Source organism: Camelina sativa, chromosome 5 (assembly GCF_030686135.1).
Source record: "Camelina sativa cultivar CO46 ecotype springtype chromosome 5, ASM3068613v1".
Lineage (NCBI taxonomy): Eukaryota > Viridiplantae > Streptophyta > Magnoliopsida > Brassicales > Brassicaceae > Camelina > Camelina sativa.
This window is the reverse complement of record NC_141884.1, coordinates 37,783,123-37,808,819: the sequence shown is the minus strand read 5'-3', so window position 1 is coordinate 37,808,819 and position 25,697 is coordinate 37,783,123. Positions and strand designations below refer to the sequence as shown.

Below are 25,697 nucleotides of genomic sequence, written 5' to 3'. Positions count from 1 at the left end.
TTGAATTGTTGGAAGAACATATGAAAAGGACAAGAATAAATAAAATAAACATAATCTGCACAAATAAATAAATGAAACAAAAATTGCATAAAACTTTAAAAGGTTAAGAAGGTGATGATACATGGGTCCATCACTAAAGATTTTTTGTTTGTATAGTTACCAAAAATATTTTAGCTATAATTTACATATTTTTGTCATAAATTTATGTTTGCTACAATATTTTTGTCTATAAGGTTGTCGCAAATTAAGCGTTCGATTTGCTACAAATTTACAATAAATAAAACAATGTCAATTTGCTTCAATTTTGTCTCAGTATAATTGTCGGTCAACTCCAAGTGGCAAGTGTTGGTCAACACCAGGAAGGTGTCGGTCGACACTACTCCTTCGGCAGACGGTTGATACTTGTTTTTCCTGGTTTGATTGTGTTGTTTGTTATTCGTTGAACATTTTATTCTCAATTGCTTGTGTGTATAGTCCAGTAGATGAGAGGATTGCCGTACTGAATATTTGTGATAATACTCATGCGTCTCAATTGTTGTTTGTGATGCAGGTAAATGTAAAGTGTGATCGTAGCATCAAAGCAATGAAGAGAAAGTTGTTTTAGTGGTTCGATTGGTTGATGTTTGACTTTTGTTAGGTTGCTAGAGATGAGTCGTTAAAATATTGTTAGGTTGTTGGTTTAATACTTAATGACTTTGTTGGATGATTCACTATTGGTTTATGTTTAGATTGATTATTGATTTATTAATTTTTAGATTTAATTGTTGGTTAAATGTTGGTTTAATATTCTGTTATGTTTGATGTTTGTGTTGATTGATGTTATGATATTAGTGAATATAAGATCACTAGTTAATTATAATATTAAAAACATTAGAAAAAAAAAAAGCAGATTGAATCGTTTCAAACTATAAAAAAATATTTTCTTTGGTATCAATTCTTCACGCTAATAATTTTTCGAAAGAAAACTAATGAAACGATATGTTGTATTTTTATAAATGATTTTTGAAAATAAAAAATATAATATTGCGCATGGCGTATGGTAACTGTATAATGATTTTACAGATCACAATGTATCATCATATAATATTGTCTAGAATCGTTTTCTGACGGTCACTTTCTACATGCATGTTAGACAAAGTAGGAAGGTTGTGTCCACATAACTTTGGGAAAGTTAATCAAATAATACATGTCTCTCAGTTGAGATTTTAATTCAAAACCATACAAAAAAAAAATGTAGACAATAATTGTGAAATGTTGATAAAGGGATTAAATATTATAGTTGGGAACAAGTGAATATTTTGGTGAGGGTGAGGGTCCATGAAAAGAAAGAATGAATGAAGTAAGTGACAACTAAATCTTTTTCAACAAAAAGAAAAGGGAAGCGACCGAATATGCCTCCTTCACCGTCCGTTCACTCTTTGTTCCCTCCACCACTCTTTTTTCGCAACCCATTTGTTGTCTTCTTATTTGATTCTAAATACACTCATTACAAATTTGGATCTGGCCATAAAACTTCGAATTCTTATAAGAATCACTTTCATTAGTGTATATATAGACATTTTGTTTCAGATTATTCGGTCGGAAATTTTGTCCAGTGATGTATTAGTCGATAGATTTGTAGAATTATTTTTGTCGATATATATATAGCTGCATATTCGATAATTATTTTGGAATTAAAAACTAAAAATTGATGGTTATATACTGAATATAATTATATAACAGAAAATGAGATGTATGGTATGTAGTTCTCTTTTTCCTTCTTTTTTTTTTTAATGTCCATCATACCAAAATTGTTAGAACTCATGAAATCTATATCAGGTCAAGAGCACAAACAAAGAGCTACGATCTTGTACATCAAATACTTCATACAGTGAATGTTTTTTTGTTAATTTAGGATGTGTATATATGGTGAATATTGATTGCAACAGAAGTATAGGCACTTTTCTCTTCTTTTTTTTGGGACAAAATAAGAAAGAAAAGACATTTTCCACTAGTTTACATATATATATATATATATATATATATAAAATGTAATGCATCATTGGAGTACTCAAGGGACCAATACTGCTCATCCTTTCCGTTATTTGATACGCTTAAAATAAGATTCATTTATAAATCAGTGAAAGAAGACAAATATTATCTAAATATGATTGGAGGCTTTCACATGATATATCACTATCAACCAATCACAAAACAGCTTTGGAAGAAGGTCACTTGAGCACGTACACTAGTACACATATGAACGCTCTATATTTATTTCTTTACTTGATGACATTACATTAGCACTGGGAGATGTATCTAGGAGTTAACCATTTTTGTATTTTCATAATAAAGCTTCAAAATTATTATATGAAATCCAAAACGATTAGATTTTTATTTTTCTCTGAAAATTGTATTATAAGAAATTCGCATGAGTGGGTTTTAAATTAATCTACATTTTTCTAAAGTAAAATTTGACATGTTCGGAATTAGGTCCACCTACAATGAATGAACTAAATGTGTGATTATGGCAGTCGTAATAATGTAACCACTGTGACAAGTACAGTTAATGCATAAATAAATTTTATGTTACTGAATGACTAACAAGAACAAACTACATAAAAAAGGATAAAATAATTCGAGCGGCCACTTTTAAGATAATTCTAATTGAATTAACCACATACGAAACATGTCCCAACACCAACAAGAAAAAGTTTGTCAAAATGCTCCTATACAAATGGGTTAGAGCACTCAAGCAGGTCATGTGTACACCAACCATATCAAATTTTGGGTGTTTGCTTTTTAACCCAAAAAGTAAAACGCATCGAATCTTTTCTTATGATTTTGCCATAATAATAATAAAATTTTGGGACTAGTTCAATTCAAGTGAGGAAAACGTGTCTGTGTCTTCTTGGTAAAACTAACATTAAAATTTTGACACGCATGAGTTGCTTATACAATCAGTAATTCCAATAAAGCATCTAAAATTGCATTTCAATAGTTAACTCTACTAGTCTCTATCAATAATTGTCACTAACAAAAAAAATAAGAAACATCTAATGAAAATTGAATGGTCGTAGCTTTATATTTTAATTGGAACCGAAGATTGTTTAATCTATCATCCACTCAGAGTTACGTGGACGGTCGATTATTTTATAAGAAAATTGTACTATTTATATGGCAATAGAAAACATAGTTTTTGAGGGAAATGACAAAACATTATGATCCCAGGTAATATTAAATTAAAATAGCCATTTAAATTCTTTTATACCATGCTATTTTGATAGTTTTAACTAATTAATTATATCAACTAGATTTTCACCATACATGAGTGTGATCTTATATTTACTCCCTCCGTTTCATAATATAGGCTGTTTAGAAAAGTTTTTTTGTTTCATAATATAGGATGTTATCAAGTTTCTATGTAACTTTTAAATTAGTTTAATACTTTATATTATCCAATCTTGTTTGTGATTTGTTAAACTTTTTTAAAATGGTCATTTCTTAATCTACGTGTTTTACTCAAAACATCTTATATTTTAAAGCAGAGGGAGTATTATTTTGAACTTTTGTATATTATTTATCGAGTTAAAGATAACATAGTCAAATACACTAAAATATCAAACAAACATATTTTGATGAATGTTAAAACATCATGGTTACATTTTGTTCACGATATATCGCTAATTTTCTTTTTCTTCTTAAATAGCAATTGTTTTAGTTAGCTGCCAATCATCAAAATCAATCTATGAAATAGAAAGAAATTTTCATCGACGGTCTAGTTTTCCTCTTTTTGCTTACGTTTTGATGCAAAGTTGTTTTGTGTTTATCGATAAAAATTACAGTTATCTTCTCCGAAACTTCATACACTCGCCGACAAAAGAAAACTTCATCCACTCGGGCTTCTCGTAACTTGCACTTACATGTCAATAACTACTAGCATTCACAAAAGTCCACGAACCTAACAATTGGCCACAAATACTAAAATACTTATATACGTAACGACAACGAATCCATATATGTATATACGATTATACGAAACCACATTTTCTTTTTTCAAACGGTCGAAAACTGGCCACGCTTTGAAGTGGCGATTGGCAAAAACATAGATAAGAAGATTTAAAGTGTTAAAATTATCAATTACAGAAATGATTCGATATAGTAAATGTGAGGTTTTCGAAACTTTTGAAATATTGCCTATAGAATCGTCTGCCACTTAGATCACTTATTTATGAATTGAATAAATATTTATGTTATTTATTTCTGCTGAAACAAACGAATTGATATTTTTTGGATTTGATAGTTTGTGGATTGAGGAATTTAGTTCTTGTTCAAATTCGTCTTTCGATGTTTTCAATGCAATATCCTTTTTTTTTTGAGGCAAACTTCAATGCAATATCCTTGCATAGAAGAAGTTACTGTTGTTTGTCCCAAAAAAAAAAAAGTTACTGTTCTACCCATATTAAAAGTTTGTTCACCCCAATTATTTTTTACAAATTTTGGAGTGTTTAAACTAAATCTTTTTAAGGGGGTATTATTGGTTTGTAAATTGAAAAAAGTTTTAAAGGTTTTAAATGTTATGTAGAATCTATTGTTATTAGATCAAAATTTTGTTAAACTCTTTTAAAGTTTTATGTTATTAGTTTGTGATTTATAAAAAATTATTTAAAATCTTAATAAATTTAGGTTATTGTATTCAAACTTTTATAAAGTCAATAAAAGTCAATAAAAGTTTTGTGTTATAAAATTAAAATAAAAGAATATATGATTGTTAATGAATTCAATTATTATGTTATTAGTTCATGATTTTATACATTTTTCACAAAATAAAATCATGAAAAGTATCACTAAAAATACAGATATTGTTGGAAGACATTACCTTTGAGTGTTTTAAATAAATAATAAATGGAAAAACAACACAAAATCTCAAATATGTATAAAATCCAAAAAAATATCTAAATGTATTAACTCACCTTTGCTTTTTTAAGTTGTCGATACTCGACAACTCTTTGAAACCGTCTTCTGCAACCACACATTTCAGTCGTTTCTTCCAATCGTGTCATGCAACCGTTACTTTGACTGATAATTTTTACTGTGTTTGGCGTTATGGAAAACAATTGAATAAAAATATAGATAGACTAAAGTAAAAAGAGGAGATTTTTTTCTTCTTCATTGGACCAATGAAAAAAGGAAATGACAAAAGAAAATAATTGTATTGGACAAACAAAGTCATTTGAGATAAAACACACAAGAGTCAAAAGGTTTTTTGTGGTGAAGGGCTCTTCAACACAACATAAAAGTGGAATCATTCCTATTTATACCAAACCTAAACCTCCCTTTTCTTCTCTTCTCTTTATTCTTTTTCCTCATCCCCAAAATATCTCTCTGTCTCTATATCTCCGATCAAGTAGTGTTTTGCTCTCTTCGCGAGCAGCTTCGATGTCTCGTAGTTGCTCACAGTGTGGAAACAACGGCCACAACTCCCGCACTTGTCCCACAGAAATAACCACCACTGGCGACGACAACAGAAACGCCGGCGCCGGAGAGAAAGGCATCATGCTGTTCGGCGTCCGCGTCACGGAAGCTTCGTCACGTTCTGTTAGAAAAACTGTCAGTATGAACAATCTCGTTCAACTCGATCAAACTCTCGATTCTAACGGCCCTGTTGAAGACGGTGGTGGTTACGCTTCAGACGACGTCGTTCACGCTTCCGGTAGTAGAAACCGTGAACGCAAACGAGGTTAACTTTTTTTTTTTTTTTACTTTCTTTAAATTTTATAAAGTTCTTTTTTACTTTCTTTAAATTTTTATAAAGTTTTTTATACTTTCTTTAAATTTTATACTTTTTTTTCCATTTTCTTGAAATGTTTAGGAACTCCATGGACAGAGGATGAACATAGATTGTTCCTCACGGGACTGCATAAAGTTGGGAAAGGTGATTGGAGAGGGATCTCAAGAAACTTTGTGAAAACTCGAACTCCGACTCAGGTAGCGAGTCATGCTCAGAAATACTTTCTCCGGCGGACAAATCAGAATCGTCGCCGTAGTAGATCTAGCCTCTTCGATATCGCTCCTGACTCGGTAATAAAAAAAATCTATTTCATTATCAAAATCTTGAATTAAAAAAGAACATATGAAACTGACACATACGGTTCTGTTGTCATCAGTTTATAGAATCTATACAAGAAGAGAGTCAAATGCAAACACCACTTGAAGGGATACCTCTAGGATCTAAACTAAACCGTCCAGTTCCGGTTCCGATTCCGATTCCACCGTCGAGGAGAATGGCTGGTCTTAACCTTAGCAAGAAAGCTCCAGCGACAACTACGGAGAAGATGTTTCCGCTGTCGTTGAATCTTTCGTCGGCGTCCTCGTCTTCATCATCCAATGAACAAAAGGCACGTGGTGGATCACGTGCCTCGGGGTTCGTGGCGATGTCGAGTAATGGAGATAGTATAATGGGAGTGGCTTGATGAAGAAGATAATGTTTTAATTAATTTATATACTATATAAATATATAAAAGATCTAATGGTGATGATGATTAATGTGAAAAAATTTGAGAGATAGGCTAATTAGATACATTGATCAGACTCTCTGGTGAATTTTAAAGATTGAATTAGTTGTTGTGTACAGTTTTTTTTTTTGCCCTTTATGGGGAAAAGGGAGAAAAGAAACGAGTTGTCGTTTTTGTTATGTTTTGTTGTTTAAGATAATATGGGTGATGATGGTGAATTGATGATGCAGTGAAACAACAAGTAGGTCTCTTTGTTGTTTTGGTCAAAGACTTCAAATCAAATTCAGAAGTCGAAGATAGGTTTCTGTGTTGTTTTTGGTCAAAGACTTCAATCAGATTCAGAAGTTGAAGACTACTTCAATCTTCGAGCTTAAGATAGTTATATGGAATTTAATTGTGTCATAGAATTGGTTATTGGGTTAAGGTTAAGTGCATCTGATATGATATGCTTTTCTTATCTGATAAGACTTTTTCAATATAATTTGCCGTTTTTCTCGGGGTGTGTGTCACATTCATGAACCAAACACAGTTATATCACTATAGTAACAGTACGCATTTTGTTTTATGTTTGATGTCATTTTATTTTATTGCATATTAGTATTGAATTGTTTTAGGGTACATCAGCCTAAAACTATATCAGTTAGAATGCATACCTTGTTAAAATGTCTCATATCAGAAGTGTAGAAAATATTAGGTTAAGTTTTTTTTTTTAAATTAATTTTCATTTGTCACTTTGTTTTCAAGTTGAGAGTGGAGCCTATTTTAATCTCTTTAGCTGACTACACAACTATGAAAAAAATATGCACTTCAGACACAAATCTAACCAGAACCATTTCTACTCTTAACCTCTAAACTATAACGAAAATTTCGTCAAACTTAGGATACTATCACTAGTTGTAGTAGGATTTACAAAACTGAAGTCATGTGATGATGTGAAGGGTCAAAGGGTCTATCATATCTATTTTAGAATTCTTACTAAGCCCCAATCTCAGTTACATTGATGAATCTCGTCCATTACAGAAGGATAATGGGCTCAATCGATGAGTTGACGATAAAGTTTATTACACTTGAGAAATGCAGTTTGCTTGGCTACTGTAGTAGTCTCCGTTATTATGGTCATTTCTCATTAGCAGCAGCTCTATGAGTTTCTCCCCTGTTAATATTGTTTTGATACTCCAAAGTCCAAACCAAAAGTGCCACTGATTTTCTCCCCTGTTAATATTGTTATTAATCAATAATTCCTCACACAAACAAAATTCAACTAAATTCGTATATTCGAAATTGTTGGCTTCAATATCTTAGCATAGTCGTGGTGGTGGATAATCATTTTTAAAGTTATCAGAGGATTAATTTTTCGTCTCGCAAATCATATCTTTATAACTTTTTTTATGCATTAAATTGAAAATGTTTTGTCAACAAATAAAAAAGAAGTATATTCTACATTTCAAGCTACTTATATTCCCTGTTTTAGAAATCGCTAGGTGCTAGTCGAGCGGTCGAGGTGGACCTAGCGCCTAGCGAGAAAATTGGAAATTAAACGGGAATTAATCGGGGACTAGTTTTAGAGTTATTTTATTAAATTAACAATAAAATAAAAATATATTGTACTAAATATATGTATAATTATGTTTATGTTAAAAGGAAAATATCAAATAAAATATAAAACTATAGTATTGTCTTTAAAATTATGTAAACACATTAAAACATTATTTTCAAAGAAAATTTTATGATTTTTGTTAAAATTTATACATTAGTTATTGTAAAACATCATAATCTCTTAATTTAAATGTTTAAATAACAAAAATAATTATGTTTGATTTTTATTTGGTTCTAAAAAAAAATTGGTATACTCAAAATTAAGCGGAATTAAGCGGAAAATAATCAGACTAGACATGCATAATCGGATAATCGATGCTAGGCGGAGATTAGTCATTAATCAAGGCGGAGAGGGTGGGACTAGCGATTTTGCGGGGATGCTAGGCGGAGATTTTTAAAACAGGGCTTATACTTAAGGTCCTTCCAGAACATGTTTAAAAAAAAAACAAAAACAAAAAGCATTCCAAAAATGACTGTCCTACACACCAACAGTTCAAACACGTTTTATATTTTTTGGTCAAATAAAAGAATTTAGGTATAACATACTAACAGTAATCATTTTGATCTTAATCAATTTATCTAAATAATAATAATTTTAACCAAAAAAAAAAAGATTCTTGCGTAGAAAGTGCTTTGGTACCTACTTTTACTCCTTTTCTTATCAAAATCAAGACATGAAAACACTCAGAAACTGAATAATGAATACTGCTCTCAAACGACATCGTTTTAGTTAAAGATACACTTTATTTGTTTTTAAAGTTAGCACAGTTTGAATTTTTATTTGTGCCATCCACAAAGCTTGAAACTTTAACAGTCAATGGCCGTCTCTTCCGCCATAGAAAGGAAGAAAAAACAAAAAAAAAACTTTGCTCTTTACACGAAACCCTAAAGAAAACAAACCAAACCCATCATGAAGACGATCGTAATCTTCTTGTTTATCATCTTAATCCCATTTTCTTACGCCGAAGACGACGTGCTCTGTCTCAAAGGCCTTAAAGCCTCACTCAAAGATCCTTCAAACCAACTCAGCTCCTGGTCTTTCCCCAACTCATCATCATCATCTTCATCAATCTGCAAACTCACCGGAGTTTCTTGCTGGAACGCTAAAGAGAATCGAATCATCTCTCTTCAGCTTCAGTCAATGCAACTCTCTGGTCAAATCCCTGAATCTCTCAAACTATGTCGGAGTTTACAATCTTTAGATCTTTCCGATAACGATTTCTCCGGTTTGATTCCTTCACAAATCTGTTCATGGCTTCCTTATCTTGTCACTTTAAATCTTTCCGGTAACAAACTCGGTGGTTCAATACCTTCTCAGATCGTTGACTGTAAATTCTTGAATACCTTAGCTCTTAACAAGAACAAGTTAACCGGTTCGATTCCTTCTCAGTTAACCCGGTTAAACCGGCTCCGACGACTTTCTCTCGCTGACAATGACCTCTCCGGTTCGATTCCTTCCGAGCTCTCTCATTTTGGTGAAGACGGTTTTAGCGGCAATGATGGACTTTGCGGGAATCCGTTATCGAGTTGCCGTGCGTTAAACGGTAAAAACTTAACGATCATTGTGATCGCCGGCGTTGTTGGAGCTTTTGGTTCGTTATGTGTTGGATTTGGTATGTTTTGGTGGTTCTTTATAAGAGATGGGAGGAACAAGAATGGTTATGGCGTCGGAAAAAGTAAGGATGATAGTGATTGGATTGGTTTGTTGAGATCACACAAGCTTGTTCAGGTAACTCTGTTTCAGAAACCAATAGTGAAGATTAAGTTGGTTGATCTAATTGTAGCTACTAACAGTTTTGATCACGGGAATATCGTTGGTTCGTCAAGAACTGGAGTTTCGTACAAAGCTGATTTACCTGATGGGTCTGCATTGGAGGTTAAGAGGCTTAGTAATGGTTGTTGTGTGGTTAGTGAGAAGCAGTTTAGGGCTGAGATGAGCAAGTTAGATCAGATCAGGCATCCGAATTTGGTTCCGCTTCTCGGGTTTTGTGTTGTGGAAGATGAGAGATTGTTGGTGTATAAGCACATGGCTAACGGGACGTTGTATTCTCAGTTGCGGGATTGTTCTATGGATTGGCCAACTAGGGTTAGAGTTGCTGTTGGAGCAGCTAGAGGGCTAGCTTGGTTGCATCATGGAAGCCAACCGCCGTATATGCATCAGTACATTAGCTCGAATGTGATTCTTTTAGATGAAGATTTTGATGCTCGTGTTATGGATTACGGTTTGGGGAAGCTAGTGAGTTCGAGGGATTCTAAGGATAGCTCATTTAGTAACGATGAGTTAGGTGAATTCGGTTACGTTCCGCCTGAGTATTTAAGCACCATGGTTGTGTCTTTAAGTGGAGATGTGTATGGGTTTGGAATTGTGCTTCTTGAGATTGTTACTGGACAAAAGCCTTTTTTGATTAACAATGGTCAAGAAGGGTTTAAAGAGAGTTTAGTAGATTGGGTGGGTAAGCATTTGAGTAATGGTAGAAGTAAAGATGCTATTGATAGAAGCATATATGGTAAAGGATATGACGATGAGATAATGCAAGTTTTGCTAATCGCGTGTAGCTGTGTTGTATCGAGGCCTAAGGAAAGACCGTTGATGATTCAAGTTTATGAATCTTTGAAGAATTTGGGAGATCAATATGGTTTCTTCCCTGAGTATAGTGATGAGTTTCCTCTCATCTTTAACAAACAAGAACACTGAGAGTAGTCTTTGTAATTTGATCGATCTAAAAAGGTTTTCTTACATTTCCTCTTTACTCAATTCTTTTTTTTTTTCTTACTCAATTCTTTACTACTTACTTCTCTATCATTCTCACTTTTAACCGTGTTTGTTGGTTTCTTATTTCGTGTGCCATATAAATTTTGTGCATCATGTGATGCATTGATGTATCCCGGAGTGTTGTAACATCTCTACTATTAATCGAGAAGTTTGTTAGCATAATATGATATGCTTTTATATCATTGGTCTGATCATCTGATGCATATACGGCGGTTGATATCCTTAGAATCTCGGGAACTCACTATTTAAATTATTAGATAAAAGATAAAATTTTCATTTTAATTTAACAGAAAATTTTCGAATTTTAATCAAAAAAAATATGGTAATTCATACTGTTTTTTACGGTTTATGTCAAGGGAAAAATCCTTAATAAGGATAATGGTTGTCTGATGAAGAGCTTCTTGCTTAAATATTGTTGTGTAATGATTTGCATTGGGATATAATAAACTGGAAAGAAAAGAGTACAGGTAGTTTCGTGACTAAAGTACGTACTAGTATAGTGTTAAGTCTTTGTTTCATTAGCTAATACAATGCATATTGTAGAACATCATTATTGATAATATTTAGCTGGAAAGAAACCGTAGAAGGCTGCAAGGACATATCTTGTGGAAGAGTTGCTGTAAAATCAATCAAATTGCATCTATTAATTAATATCACGTTTTGGTTAGCAAAAACCTCCCTCAATTCAATCTAACTGCAGTTTCTTGAGCGAACGAACGATCACGTACTACAGTTTGCAGCATACGTTGAGGGATTGCACTCAATATCACTTGGCGAAAGAGCAAAACAGCTAAAATATATTGTATAAACCAAAAATATTTGAAGACCAGAAATGTATTGGGCTTCGCATTAAATTGGGCTTCCCAAGCTCAAGAGTCAAGACGGTTAATGTTTCTATAATCTTCAGCACGTAATTTAGTTTTTTGCACATCTTAACATATAAGGAAATTTTCTAATTCAAAAAGTGTAAAACTGAACGTGGAGATGATGATAATATTCATTTTATTGAATGTTACATTTTTAGTAGATTTTCATTAAATAAAAAAATAAAATATTAGTTTGATAAATGGGAAACAATGAAACCAAGTAGAAAATTTAGAAACTACGTGTATCAACATTTGGCAGATGCAAGATGCTACATTAAATAATAAATATTTATAAACACAATAGTTTCTATAACATTTCTCTATATAAGTAAGAAATTGAAATTCTTTAATCTCAACTTATTCGTTTCTCTATTTCTGTTCTACGAAATCCTCCATTCTAATAATATAATCGTCTTCTTATATACAATGATGAATATTTTGTTCTTCATTTTATTCGGTTTCATCCTTATCCTTGCAATTGCTGTTATGGGATACTTGTGTGTGAAGAGTGGTCAAGAAGTGACGACGTCGAGTGCTTAATCAGATTTTTTTTTCTTTTTTCTTAATAATGTAGTTGGAGAGAAACTAAAAAGTTTTATCTTGTCTACAAATTGTGTTGCTCCATTTTATTATGAAGTTTTCTCTCTCAAACAGGTTTAGCATGTTATGATTTTTTTTCATTAATAAAATTTGAGTTTTTTATTTATTTAAGAGAGTTTTTGTTTAGCATCATAATGTGTAACAAACGACAGTTCTCATTACATTTATGAAGTCTTTGCTTATTATATTATTCTCTCACAAAATGAGATACTCTTGCCTAAATCACAACACAGCAGGGCTCTTTGCCCTAATCAGCTATGAAGTTTGAGAGTTACGTACCTAACACTAACAGTTAGGTAACCCATAATGTTAGAGAGCTCAAAGTCTTGAATCGAACAAGAGATTAATCGGGAATGCAAAACTCTTATGAGTCACCAAGGTTTCCAAAAACACATTTAGATTTATTTACAAATCTCTTGGGAAAGAAAACCCTAGTTCGAGGTAGGAAATATTGTTTGGAGATTACAAGTTATATGGAGTCTCTAGTGATGATAACGCACACAATATTGGGCATGTTAGATTTTGATTGGAACAATAACATATATTAGAGCATTAGCATTATGCATCACTAGTAAAATATGATTATATAGCTACGCTTTTTTGCTAAAAAAAAAATAATAACAAATATTAATTACAAATAGTTACAAATTAGTGACAAAAATTTAGATAATAGATTTTGTAGCTATTTGGTTACTAAACGTAACTATAAAATCACAAATAGTAACAAAGACAAATTGAAGCAAATTTTCTACAAATTTAGAGACATATTTGTTGTAGCACAAGTGCAAACAAGAAACAAGACAAGACGTAGCAGATTGTAATAAAACCTACTAAAATAATGAAAAAATTAATTTGTTTTTTTAATTTATTAAAATAATGAAAAACTTAGAAACTGAGTTTAAAGAAGAAAAAAATGAAAACCTAATTCTTAATTTGGTCTCCTCCCTTAGTCTCCAGATGTGTTGTGTTCGTTTTTTGTCTGAGTTAAGTTGTGTTCGTTTTTTTTTTTTTTGTCTCGGATTCATGGACAGTGGTTAGAGGATTTTCACCTATAAAGAGCTAATTGGATTGTTTAAATTCTTCAGTTATAAAGGATTAAGGTGAGTTTAAGGTACAGATTGAATTCATGGAATCTTGTGATGATTTTATTCTAAGTCTCAAAATCATACCCTCACTTACGTAGGTTCGTGTGTACGTGATTATTGAAGCAACAAGTTTGCTTTGTGATCTTGCTCTGTATACATCACTAATTTGGCTTCATTTATATGTAAAACTAGCAAGTCATCGACACATCTGGAGGGTAAAATCTTATGATCACTTTTGATATATAAAGTTATAAACTCCAGTTCTCTAAATATCGAATCTGCATCGCTTGAGCCCAAATCTGTCAACAAAATCGTTGCTGGTGGAGAAGATATGTGGGTTAGACTATGTGATTTCCACACCGGAGAGGAGATTGGTGAGTGACTGGAAACTAAAAAACACTTGCATAACCTTAGTTTTAAGCAGATTGACAGTGTGTCTTATGGTATAGCTTCTTATGGTTGTCTTAAAGTTTTTTTTTTTGGTTTTGATGGGTCTGCTTTTCTCTGAACTTTAAGGATGCAACAAGGGACATCATGGTCTTAATTCTATACTGCAGGTGAGTTTGGTATTCGTTTTGTTTGCTATGGTGGAGAATCTGTCTCCCCATTGTGATCAGTCATATACCACAACCAAAGCTCTGCATCGTTCTGTTCTTCGTTTTGGTTTCTAGATTAGTTAGTGATTGGCGTAACTTCATTGGGGATTAGGAGCACAATGAGCAGCTGAAAAGACTGGATTCACTATTAGCATCTGAAGAACACAAGGAGAACCACAAGTGTTGAATCGAACAAAAGATTAATCGAACAAGGATAGCAGTGGAGTATTAGATATTATATTTATATTTAATATATGATATTAATTAAAAAAATATAATTTAAATGTGTTTCATTAAAAAAATTAATTATCACTCATTGCTATATAATTTAAAAAAAATATATTTTACATTTAATAAATTTTATAAATTGTTATATATATAAATGTGTAATTTAATAAATTTTAATTATATATATTTATAATGTAACACATTAATTACAAATAATAAATATATATTATAACTTTTTTATAAAATTTTATATCTATATTTAAATTTTTAATTTCAATAACTTTTTAAAATATATATAATATAACACATTAAACTAAAATAATACAATAATATATATTATAAATATTATATCCATATTAATATTTTAATGTATTAAATAAATTATTATATTATTTTAAATAATAACATTAAGTAGTTTCTCATATATATTATGTTTATAACAAATAAATTTATTTTTTATGAAATCATAATTTTCTATTTTTACAAAAATAATTAATTATTTAAAATTATCTTAATATATATTATTATTTTACAGTTAAATGCTTGGAAAATGTTTCAAATGAGAAGATACAGAAAAAAAAAAAAAAAAAAAGCATATGAGAGCATCTGCAGCTTCGCTTATATGATCTCCTAATAAATATTATTGGACAATAAAATTAAAAAAACTTATACATATGCTCTTTCAATCAATGCCTTAGTTAAATCATTATATGAAAGATCGATGATTTGTGATTAGACAAAGAGAGTATTACAGTCTTCAGACCAAAGCGAAAGAAAGAGACAATTAATTAACCCATTAATTGATTAAGTAAAGATTCCAAAATAATAGAAAAGAAAAGACAAATCTGATTCAATAGGGTTTAAACCAATGTTTTCAAAACCGGACCGGACCGGCGGTCGAACCACGTTAACCCGCGAACCGGCATCATGTTCGGGTTGGATTAATATCAAAACTCAAAAAAAATTGAACCGGTAAAAAACCATATTAACCCGCCAAAAAACTAAAAACCGGTGAATCATTAAACCGGATAAAACCGAGTTCTACGTTTTTTTTTTGTAAAATTAAGTGCAATTAATTTAATTAATTACTTTTTCTAGTTTTCTTCTTAGCAAATTAGCAATAATAGGATTTTTTAGAAAATGAAGATTGAATGTTTTACACTCTTATTATCTTATTGCTTTTAGATTTGAATTTCTAAAATATTTTACTAGTACTGGTTATACTTTGAGTTTGTTACAGTTTGAGTTTATTACCTTTTATGATTATTGAAGTATTTTATTTGGTATATGCAATTATATCATAGTTATAATCATTGAAAAAATAGAACACATATCTATACCTATTATTTATAAAAATATCATCAAAATCAATTGAACTCGGTTGACTCCGGTCGAACTATATTGACTCATGATCCAGAAGCTTTCCCGGTTCAGTTACCGGTCCGGTTTTAAAAACATTGGTTTAAACTTTCTTAACTTTGTTTTGGTTCTCTCTCTCGTCGCCTTGATGTAAGAATACGCCGGCGACCGTGTGTTTTGTGTTTGTGCTGAGTCAGATAAAATCATCCGTCATTCCTGGTTGGAACACGAACAGTCGAACACAGACACCTGTTTCACCCAAACAAAAGCGAAACTTTAGAAAGCGAAAAACAAATTCTTACCAACAAAAAAAATCAAAATCGATTCATGAATTAAGAAGGAAATACGAAACGATACCTCCTCTGACTTTGTTCTTCACGTCCGTTTTTGCTCTCCCACTCCCTCGTCGTCGCCACTCGAATCGAATCGAACGCTCTCGCTCCTCTCCCTCTCTCTCTCTCGCTCCCCGTAAAGTGAAGCGAAGGTGAAGTAATAATTTTTGATTTCTCCTAGTTTAACCCTACCTGAGACTCAGAGATCGCATGTAGACCGGTTTGGGATTTTCTTTTTGTGTGTGTTTAAAAACCGGTACAAACGCAAAGCAAATAATTTTGAAACCAAACCAAAATTAACCCAAAAGATTATTTCAAACAAAACTAACGATTAAAAACAAAACGTTAGTCTACTGTCTAGAGTCCAAACTAATAAATGATAAGATAGGCGGTTTTATTCTTTTTAGCAGAACCGAGGCCAAACTAGATAGATGCTTTTGTGCTACAAACTAGAACAAAGAGTAAAGAAGATAACTTGGTGAGATGTTGTTATCACATATTAGTTAATTGGATTCTGCACTTGGGTGAAGCTCCCCTAGGAACTAGCCTCTCAAGTTGGCTTTTCAAATCTTCATCAAATAGAGAATGGTAGCACAATATCAAATGTTCAAGATTTGGCATTGTCTCCAGGAAATACTTGACCTGCGCCGTCCACTTTTCCTTTTCTTCACTGTAAAAGGGAACATCGCCAAAATTGAGCATCTTCAAAACCTTCACCGGGCTTGATGATAGGCAACTACGAATGTCCACCTCTGAAGATTTGCATAGACACCCGTCAGCGTCCTCACATTTAATTGTGCTTTTGTGATAGAGTCCCTACGTTATATATATATATATAGAGAGATGAGAAGAACTTGTAAAGTCTAGTTTTGTTTGAAAAATTATGTTAGCAGAGATGTAGTAAAAAGGATATGTGTTGGTACTTCGAAGACGAGGGTTTCTAGTTTCGGACAGTTTTTGAGTAGAGCCGGCAATGATTCCCATCCCAAGTCCCCGTGAGTCCTAACAGTTAACTGAATCAGGTTTTTAAAAACCGGTATTGGTTCACAACAGAAAGTAAGTACCTGAAACAAAAACCAAATCAACTATATAATATGTAACACAAATTAAACCTAAAACAAATTAAGGGTAATAATTCAGATTACTAGGTTGGTTGGTTGTTTGTCTTCCTTTCTAGGTAACCGAAAGATATGATTAAAAAAAACAAACCTCAAGAGCGTTGGCAAATAAGTGAAGGATTTGAACATTGCTTATCCCCATAAATAGATTTGTTGCATCATTAACGACACACGGATGACTTCTCATTAGAAGACCGATTCTAGCTTCAACAAGTGAGGCGAAATTCATTGTTTCATACTTTTCCGCAACATGATCAGAGTATTTAAAGTAGACAAGATTCGGCGTATCGAATGAAAAACGATCCGGACTTTTAATTTCCAAGACGTCTTCACTGCATACCGTTAGCCTCTTGAGAGTTTTGGAAGACACTGAGCGGTTCCAATAATAACCATCCCAACGTAGATCAATCATAACTAACTCTTCAAGGACAGGACAACCAGAGATAAGCTTGACGAGACAACTATCACCGTCTCCAAACACAACAGAATTGAGATGGAGAGTCTTAAGCTTTGGAAGAAAAACATGTGCCGAATCAATGACGACAGCATTTGCATTTTCTATTCTCAGCCTAACAAGTAACTTGCTCACAAAGACACTTGAAGGCATGGAATGATTCGAAACCACAGTACCGCGTAAATCAAGATCCGATACCCCACGTTCTATCACATTTGATATCCAACTAGACACGCGAACTGGATAACGACCATTACACTTAAGAGAGAACCTATCTATTGTAGAGTTACCCTGCAAACCCAATACTCTATCCACGAAATCCATAAAATCCCTATGAACCTCATTCATGTCTCGGTAAAACAGTTGAGAACGCCAACATACGAAATCATCGAAATCAAGATTTGGTACGAAAGCAAAGAGATAGCGCCACTTTTGGGAGAGAAGTGAAGTCAAAGCAGCTTCCTTTGTGGTCAGAAACGACAATATGTGGCAAATCAGAGCTTCTGGTAGATCGCTGATTATATCAGTATCCATCTTTGTTGAATTCATAGTGACAAACCTGATAAAAAAACAACAACACGATAGATAGATCTCGAGTAAGTAAAAGGGTTTCACATATGCTTGTTACGAATCGAACGGAAAGCAGAATTTGCTAGATAAACATTAAAATTAATTCGCCACTAATTAAGGAATCACAAAATCATCATTCGAAGAAATCGTGAACCTCACTTGGCAACGAGATCAAAAATCAACAACTCTGAAGATTGATGGCGAGAGGGGAAGCGGAAGAGTAGATTAGGGTTTTTACTTAACTGTGACGTGGCGGTGACGAAATCGGAGGGTTTTGGGGTTTCCACGTCTGCTTATCGGTGTCCACGTGCTCCGCGTGTTCTTTTTTGTGTGTGCGCGCGTTCTTTAATTTTGGATTAAAAGAAGAATGCTCTGTTTCAGAAAATTAATAAGACTTTAGTGGGCTTGTATGACAAATTAATTTAGCTACTCAAGCTAAGAACCGAAACAAGCAAAAAGATAATCGAGTATTCCCAATCAAAACGACAAATAATCCGACCGTACACAAGTCACAATAACTAAAGAACAAAAGGCAGAAAGAAGAGGAGAATCTTGTTTTAGTTGACGAGGTGATCAGAGATTACATGGATCTTGCAGTTTGGTGAAGCTTCTCTAGCAAAGTTGTTAAGTTGGCTTGACACTTTAATCAGATCATCATCTATTGATGTATCGTAATGTACTGTCAGTTGTTCAAGACGTGGCATTGTCTCTAGGAAGTGCTTGATCAGCTCTATCTGATTCTCTTCTATACCAGTTTCACCAAATCTCAGTACCTTTAAAGCCTTCACAGGACTTGACGATAAGCAAGTAGGAACCTCCCCTGAAAATTTGCATAGGCACCCGTCAACATCCCCGCATTTGTTTGTATATTTGTGAAGGAGTCCCTGAAACACAAGAGTAAACAACATCAAGAAAAATCTAGTTTGTTTGAAAATTGAGTTAGCAGATGCAATTAAAAGGATATATGTGTTGGTTACGTCGAATACAAGAGTTTCTAGATTGGGGCAGTTCTTGAGTAGAGTTGGCAGTGATTCCCATCTTACGTTATTATGGGTCTCCACAGTTAAATGAATCAAGTTGTTGAATACCAGCACTGGTTTACAGCAGAAAGTAAGAACCTGAAACAGCAACCATATCATCATCTGAAAATCAAATCAAATCAACTAATTAAGTTAACAAGTTCTTCTTCCCAGATCGTAACAAACTGGAGAGAGAGAATAGAGAGGAAGAAGATAATAGAAAGACTTGTTTTATTTCTCATTAAGTGTAAATGTACAGTGTATCGTTGTTTATATACAAGATCATTAATGTAAGCTAACATAAGCTATATTTAAGTTAATTATAACAATAATGTGCTAACATGCACTGTGAGACTAGTATATATGTGATACACCCTTTCCCTCCCCCCCCCCCCCCCTCAAGCCTAACAGTCTGCCCCAATAGAAGGACTGTGAAGGCTTGACATCGACATACGACCAAGTAGGGAATGAAATGGACCTGCGTGTAGAGGTTTAGTCAGTATATCGGCCAACTGGTTCTCACTAGATACATGTATAGCCTTGAGAGTACCAAGCTTCAACTGGTCACACACAGTATGACAGTCTATCTCCACATGCTTGGTACGCTCATGAAACACTGGATTTGTAGCAATATGAACTGCAGCCTTGTTATCGCAAAATAGTTTAGCAGTATGAGTAACCGAAACACGAAAATCAGCCAAGAGATGTTGTAGCCAAAGAATCTCCTGCGTTGCATCCGCCATACTGCGATATTCAGCCTCAGTGCTGCTGCGACTAGCTACCTTTTGTTTCCCGGACTTCCAACAGATCAAAGAGCTTCCCAGAAACACACAATAACCAGTAGTAGACCTCCGAGTATCAAGACAAGACCCCCAATCAGCATCAGCAAATGCATTTATGCATGTTTCAGATGTCACCGAGTAGAAAAGGCCAAGACCAGGATTCCCTTTAAGGTACTTCAAGATCCTGTGAGCTGCTTGAAGGTGAACATCAGTCGGAGAACTCAGAAACTGACTCAACTTGTGAACCGCAAAAGTGATATCCGGCCGTGTTATAGTCAAGTAGAGTAGTCTCCCAATCAGCTCCCTGTAAGGTGTTGCAGACTCCAAAGGTGTGCCAGTATCTTTAGTAAGACTGACATAAGGATCCATAGGAACAGTGCTAGGCTTACAAGCCAGTAAACCTGTGTCAGTCAATAAGTCCAAGGTATACTTCCGTTGACTGACAAAAATTCCTCGAGACGATCTAGCAATCTCCAATCCCAGAAAAAATCTTACAGGACCCAAATCCTTAATCTTGAATGCATTCGCTAGAACCGCCTTAAGAGCACTCAAATCCTCATCATTATTGCTAGCAATAGCAATATCATCTACATATACCAGAACTGTAATGTAGCTAGTCCTAGTTTGCTTCACAAAAAGGGTTGTGTCCGCATGGGACTGTATGAAACCAGCAGCTAAAAGTACCGAAGTAATAAGTCTATTCCATTGCCTAGAAGCCTGTTTAAGGCCATAAATGGACTTGTGAAGGCGACAAACATGATTAGGTGGTAAGACTTCATTAGTACCTGGAGTATAGCCCTGTGGAAGACTCATATAGATCTCCTCGTCAAGATCACTGTGCAGAAATGCGTTGGATACATCCATCTGAGTAAGCTGCCAACCCTCCGTGGCAGCTAGCTCCAGCATCATCTTAACACTCGTCAACTTTGCTACAAGAGAGAATGTTTCATTGAAATCAACACCTTCTTGCTGAGTAAACCCTTTGGCCACCAGACGAGCCTTGTAACGCTCAATGGAGCCATCCGAATGGTATTTGATGGTAAATACCCACTTACAGCCTACCACATTCTTCCCTGGAGGCAAACTTGTGACACTGAAAGTATTATTCAACTTCATAGCAGAAAGTTCTTCATTCACAGCTCCTGTCCATTTCTCAGATGCCATAACTTGCTTAAAAGTTTTTGGTTCTGTCTCCATCGAAAAAGCAAGTAGAGATGCACAAAATGCAGAAGTAAAATGATCATAGGAAAGATATGAAGAGATGAGATATGGAGTAGTGTGATTTGGTGGTAGTGATGGAGAAATTTGTGCAAGAGCACAATGATACTGAGATAAGTAACTAGGAGCCTTAGTTGTGCGTTTCGGTCTATTAACAGGTAAAGAACTCACAGTACTATCAGATACTACAGATGTCTTACGAATACGATTAAAAGTCGATGGTAAAGATTCAGTAATGACAGGTGATAATGCGGAATTTGAATGATCAGAGAGAGGACTATCAACATGTAAACTATATGTATGCGTACTATCACTGTGAGACTTATTACTAGAATGTGTGACAGCTGGTGAAACAGCGGAAGAAGAATGAGATGTAGATGCATTAGGATCAGGAACAAACAAGGAATCAGATTGATCAGATGCTGGAAAAGGAAGAACAGTATGAGAAAAGAAATCAGAAATAACAGACTGTGAAGTTTAAAATGGAAAAACGTTTTCATGAAAAACCACATTACGGGTAATAGAGGTAGCATTTGTATCTAGGTTGAGAACTTTATAACCTTTGTAGCCAGATTGATAACCTAGAAAAACACAAGGTGAGGCTCTAGGACTAAACTTATCCCTATCATTTTGAAGAGTACTAGCATAACAAAGACAACCAAAACTTCTAAGCAAAGAGTAATCAAGTTTTTTATTTAGCATGATCTCAAAAGGTGTCTTATTATCTAGCAATGGAGAAGGAGTTCGATTTATTAAGAAAACAGCAGTCATTATACAATCACTCCAATAAGCTAGAGGAATATTAGATTGGAAAAGTAAAGCTCTAGCAACGTTAAGCAAGTGTTGATGCTTACGCTCAACAACAGAATTCTGTTGAGGAGTGTAAGCACATGAATAATAGTGTATCATACCATTTTCCTTTATTAAATCTGTAAATGCTAACTCAGGGGGATTATCACTTCTAATCGCTTTTAGTTTTGCATTGCATTGAGTTGAAATGTACTTTAAAAAGAGTGGAAATATAGAAGAAACTTGACTTTTATTTTTCAGCATATAAACCCAAGTAACCCGACTACAGTCATCAACAAACGTAAGAAAATATTTGAAACCATCAACAGACTCTACTGAAAACGGACCCCAGATATCTAAATGAACTAAGTCAAAAGGACTAGACGAGAGATGATTATGAAAAGGAAACGACAGACGCTTTTGTTTTGCTAGCGGACAGACAGGACAATGACTATCACTTGACACATTAAACTTGGGAATAGAAGAATTACCAGATAAGACTTGTAACTTGGCAGGTGAAGGATGACCAAGGCGTTGGTGCCAAAGACTCCCATCAACTGACAAGGATCCAATAAAGGCACGAGACTCAGAGACTTGAAATCCAGAGACATCCGATTTGGAGAGGGACTGAAGATCAAGAACATAAAGACTCTGAATCAAATCACCCCTCCCAATCATCGAGTCCTGAAAAAGTCCCTGAAGGAAACAAAAAGCAGGATAAAAATGAGCAGAACAGTTGTTGTCACGAAGCAAACTACTAACACTAATCAGGTTAAAATGAAATGCAGGAACATGCAACACATTATATAAAATCAAAGAATCAGACAAATGAATAGTGCCAGTATGTGTAATAGGTAATGCAACTGTAATATCAGAAACTACAAAGACCTCTTTAAATTTTGATAGATCGCAACACACATGACCAGTGGCTCCACTGTCTATTATCCAAGCATCATTGGGCAATGCAGTTTGTAGATAAGCAAGAGAAAGATGTTGAAAAGTAAGAGATTGATTTTCATAACAAAGATTAGAAGAAAGAATGGAAACAGTACCAGACGACGATTGGCTAGCCATGACACCTGCAGCTGAAATTGAACTCGAAGACTGAGAACTCGGAGCTGCTGCCATTGGTTGTTGTACTGACATTATCTGATTCACCGTATTTGAAGTAGGAGGTTCAGGAGCTCGAGTATGCACAACCAACTGACGAATAAGAGATTAAAGCTGGTCTTGTGAAAGCTGACTGACATCCAAATTCATAGCATTTGTTGCAGGTGGAGGATAATAAGGCATTGACACAGATGATGGAACTTCAGTGAAAACATTAGCAATGTTCGCCACACTCTTCTGCTGATCATATGACTTATTCTGTGGTCGTGCACCAGGAGAACTCTGAAATTGAGGTGATGAATTGACCTGGCCTCGAGGATTAAAAGAACCTTTGCCATTTGAATTCTGCTTATACCCTGGCGGATAGCCATGAATCTTAAAACACTTCTGGACCGTGTGTCCCAACTGACCACAATAAGTACACAGAGGACGATTTGAAGTGTTCCTTGGTCTGTAAGAATTATAAGCAGCCACAAACACATTCTGATCATATAAAGCACCATCAAGATTGCCAGTAGTCTGAAAAATCACATTCTCTGACTTAACAGCTGATGGCACTGTCCTCTGCCTTTCATCCTGAATCACCATGTTGTAAGCTTCTTCAATAGTTGGAATCGGTTTAAGCATCAAGATGTGTCTTCTGGTCTGTTCATACGAAGCATTAAGTCCCATAAGGAACTTTGTCACTCTACTTCTATGCTGCAATCTCTCCCACAACAAAGCCGCATTACATTCACACTTACCACAAGTGCAAACAGGCAATTCAATATAATTGCGACATTCCTCCCAAAGCGTTACCAAAGCTGTATAATAAGAACTCACATCAAGTGAACCTTGCTGCAAAGTGCTAAGGCGTTGCTCAATTTCATACACACGAGGTGCATCATCTTGTTTAAAACGAGCTAGCAAATTCTTCCAAACTCCCTCTGCTGTTGGAATATACAATAAACTCGCACCTATTTTCTTGGATACTGAGTTAATCAAACCAAGTCACTACAATATCGTTACACCTCGACCAAGAGCCAAAAAAAGGATGATCAGGAGATGGCTGGGGAATCGTACCATCAATGAAGCCCAGCTTATTGCGAATGTTCAATCCGACTCTCACCGACCTCCTCCAAGAGTGAAACTCAGCTCCCGTATCAAGACGATCAGCGACCAATTGAAGTCCAGCATGATCCAAGCTGTGTAAAGAATACGAATTCTCATAGAGATTCGTAGCTCGAACCGGAGTATCCTGTGGATTGTGTGGAGTTAATTCCAACGCCATTGGACCAAAGATTTTGGAAATTAACAAAGAAATTGGAACAATCGAACAAAGAATCAAAGAATCGAATCCAATTAGGTCAAAGAAACGAAAGAAGAAATCAGAAAAAGATCGCGAACACGAATTGAAGAATCGCGAAACGAATGAAAGAACAAATCCTTGAAAGAATCAAAACGAGATATTGAATGAGAATAAGCTCAGAACAAGAGACACTCATGATTGGATCGAGAGAGCTCTGATACCATGACAAGTTCTTCTTCCCAGATTGTAACAAACTCGAGAGAGAGAATAGAGAGGAAGAAGATAATAGAAAGACTTGTTTTATTTCTCATTAAGTGTAAATGTACAGTGTATCGTTGTTTATATACAAGATCATTAATGTAAGCTAACATAAGCTATACTTAAGTTAATTATAACAATAATGTGCTAACATGCACTGTGAGACTAGTATATGTGTGATATAAGTGGAATTTTTTTGGAACAAAGCCTAAGGAAACACGTTTGCGACATGTTTTGGAACTTAAGATGCACGCTCTTGATTCACATATTCATCTTCTATTGTTGTCTAAAACTGTAATTACAAAATAAAAGAATAGAAACAATAACACACTTACCTGGAAAGTATACGGAGATGATAATTCCAGGATCTGAACATTTCGTATCCCTTGAATCAGATTTGTTGCATTGCTAGACAAGACATCACCATCATTTGCAAACCGTCCATGCCATCGGCGATTTACCATCACAAGAAGATTGAGCTTAGCTTCCACAAGGGACTCGAAACTAACAGTTGTATACCCATCCGGAACAAAATCACCGTACTCGAAGTAGGCAAGACTTGGAGTATCAAAACTAATGTACTGTGGATTAGGCCCTTCAAAATCTACAAGCTCACGACCAATACTAAGTCTTTGAAGACTTTGACTAGACACATCCCTGACCATTCCCAAGTTTCCCAGCACATACCATCAATGGTTTAGACATCCCGCGAGCAGAAGAAAACGGAGTTGAGGTCAAAGTCATAGCCGTAGACTCCATGGGAATCAAAACTCCAGTCTACACAAGAACACCAACTATGTTCCTTGACTTTACCCTCAAGCCAGGATCTCAAACCCACCAGAACGTTCCAGAATCATGGACAACTTTCGCCTACATTATTGAAGGCGACGAGGGTGTGTTCGGCTCGTTGAACTCTTCCGCTATATCTGCACATCATGTTGTAGTGATTGGACCAGGGGGTTTAGTTAGCGTGTGGAACAAGTCAACATCGAGGTCGTTGAGGTTTCTGTTGATTGCAGGGGAACCAATAGGTGAGCCTGTGGTTCAGTGTGGTCCGTTTGTGATGAACTCACAGGCGGAGATCGATTTGGCTTTTGACGATTATCAGAATGCTAAGAACGGGTTTGAAATGGCCAAGTGTTAGAGGTCACAGTGAAAAGTG

At 34.6% G+C, this 25,697-nt stretch overlaps 3 protein-coding genes, 1 long non-coding RNA gene and 1 pseudogene across 4 annotated transcripts; 3 read left to right on the top strand and 2 right to left on the bottom strand.

The window, feature by feature from the left end:
* Nucleotides 1-5,182: 5,182 nt before the first annotated feature.
* On the top strand, nt 5,183-6,673 carry LOC104788086 (transcription factor KUA1). Its single transcript, XM_010513770.3, has 3 exons — nt 5,183-5,719; nt 5,852-6,060; nt 6,147-6,673. Exons 1-3 carry the CDS (start codon nt 5,419-5,421, stop codon nt 6,450-6,452), a joined length of 816 nt encoding a protein of 271 aa, XP_010512072.2. The 5' UTR covers nt 5,183-5,418; the 3' UTR covers nt 6,453-6,673.
* Nucleotides 6,674-8,854: 2,181 nt separating this feature from the next.
* Nucleotides 8,855-11,045, top strand: LOC104788085 (putative LRR receptor-like serine/threonine-protein kinase At1g69990). Its single transcript, XM_010513769.2, has one exon. It carries the CDS (start codon nt 9,001-9,003, stop codon nt 10,783-10,785), a length of 1,785 nt encoding a protein of 594 aa, XP_010512071.1. The 5' UTR covers nt 8,855-9,000; the 3' UTR covers nt 10,786-11,045.
* A 4,511-nt stretch (nt 11,046-15,556) lies between these two features.
* LOC147944869 (uncharacterized) lies at nt 15,557-16,093 on the bottom strand. Its single transcript, XR_015557878.1, has 2 exons — nt 15,955-16,093; nt 15,557-15,846 (listed from the first exon to the last, which is right to left on the bottom strand). It is a non-coding gene; the product is annotated as an uncharacterized LOC147944869 (long non-coding RNA).
* A 262-nt stretch (nt 16,094-16,355) lies between these two features.
* On the bottom strand, nt 16,356-18,072 carry LOC104788084 (putative F-box/FBD/LRR-repeat protein At3g59240). The gene is given in 4 exon segments (XM_019245520.2): nt 16,356-16,435; nt 16,437-16,745; nt 16,853-16,993; nt 17,139-18,072. Coding segments are annotated over 4 exon segments (1,419 nt in total). The 5' UTR covers nt 18,051-18,072; the 3' UTR covers nt 16,356-16,378.
* Nucleotides 18,073-24,978: 6,906 nt separating this feature from the next.
* LOC104789747 (pirin-1 pseudogene) lies at nt 24,979-25,679 on the top strand (annotated as a pseudogene).
* The last annotated feature ends 18 nt before the right edge of the window (nt 25,680-25,697 follow it).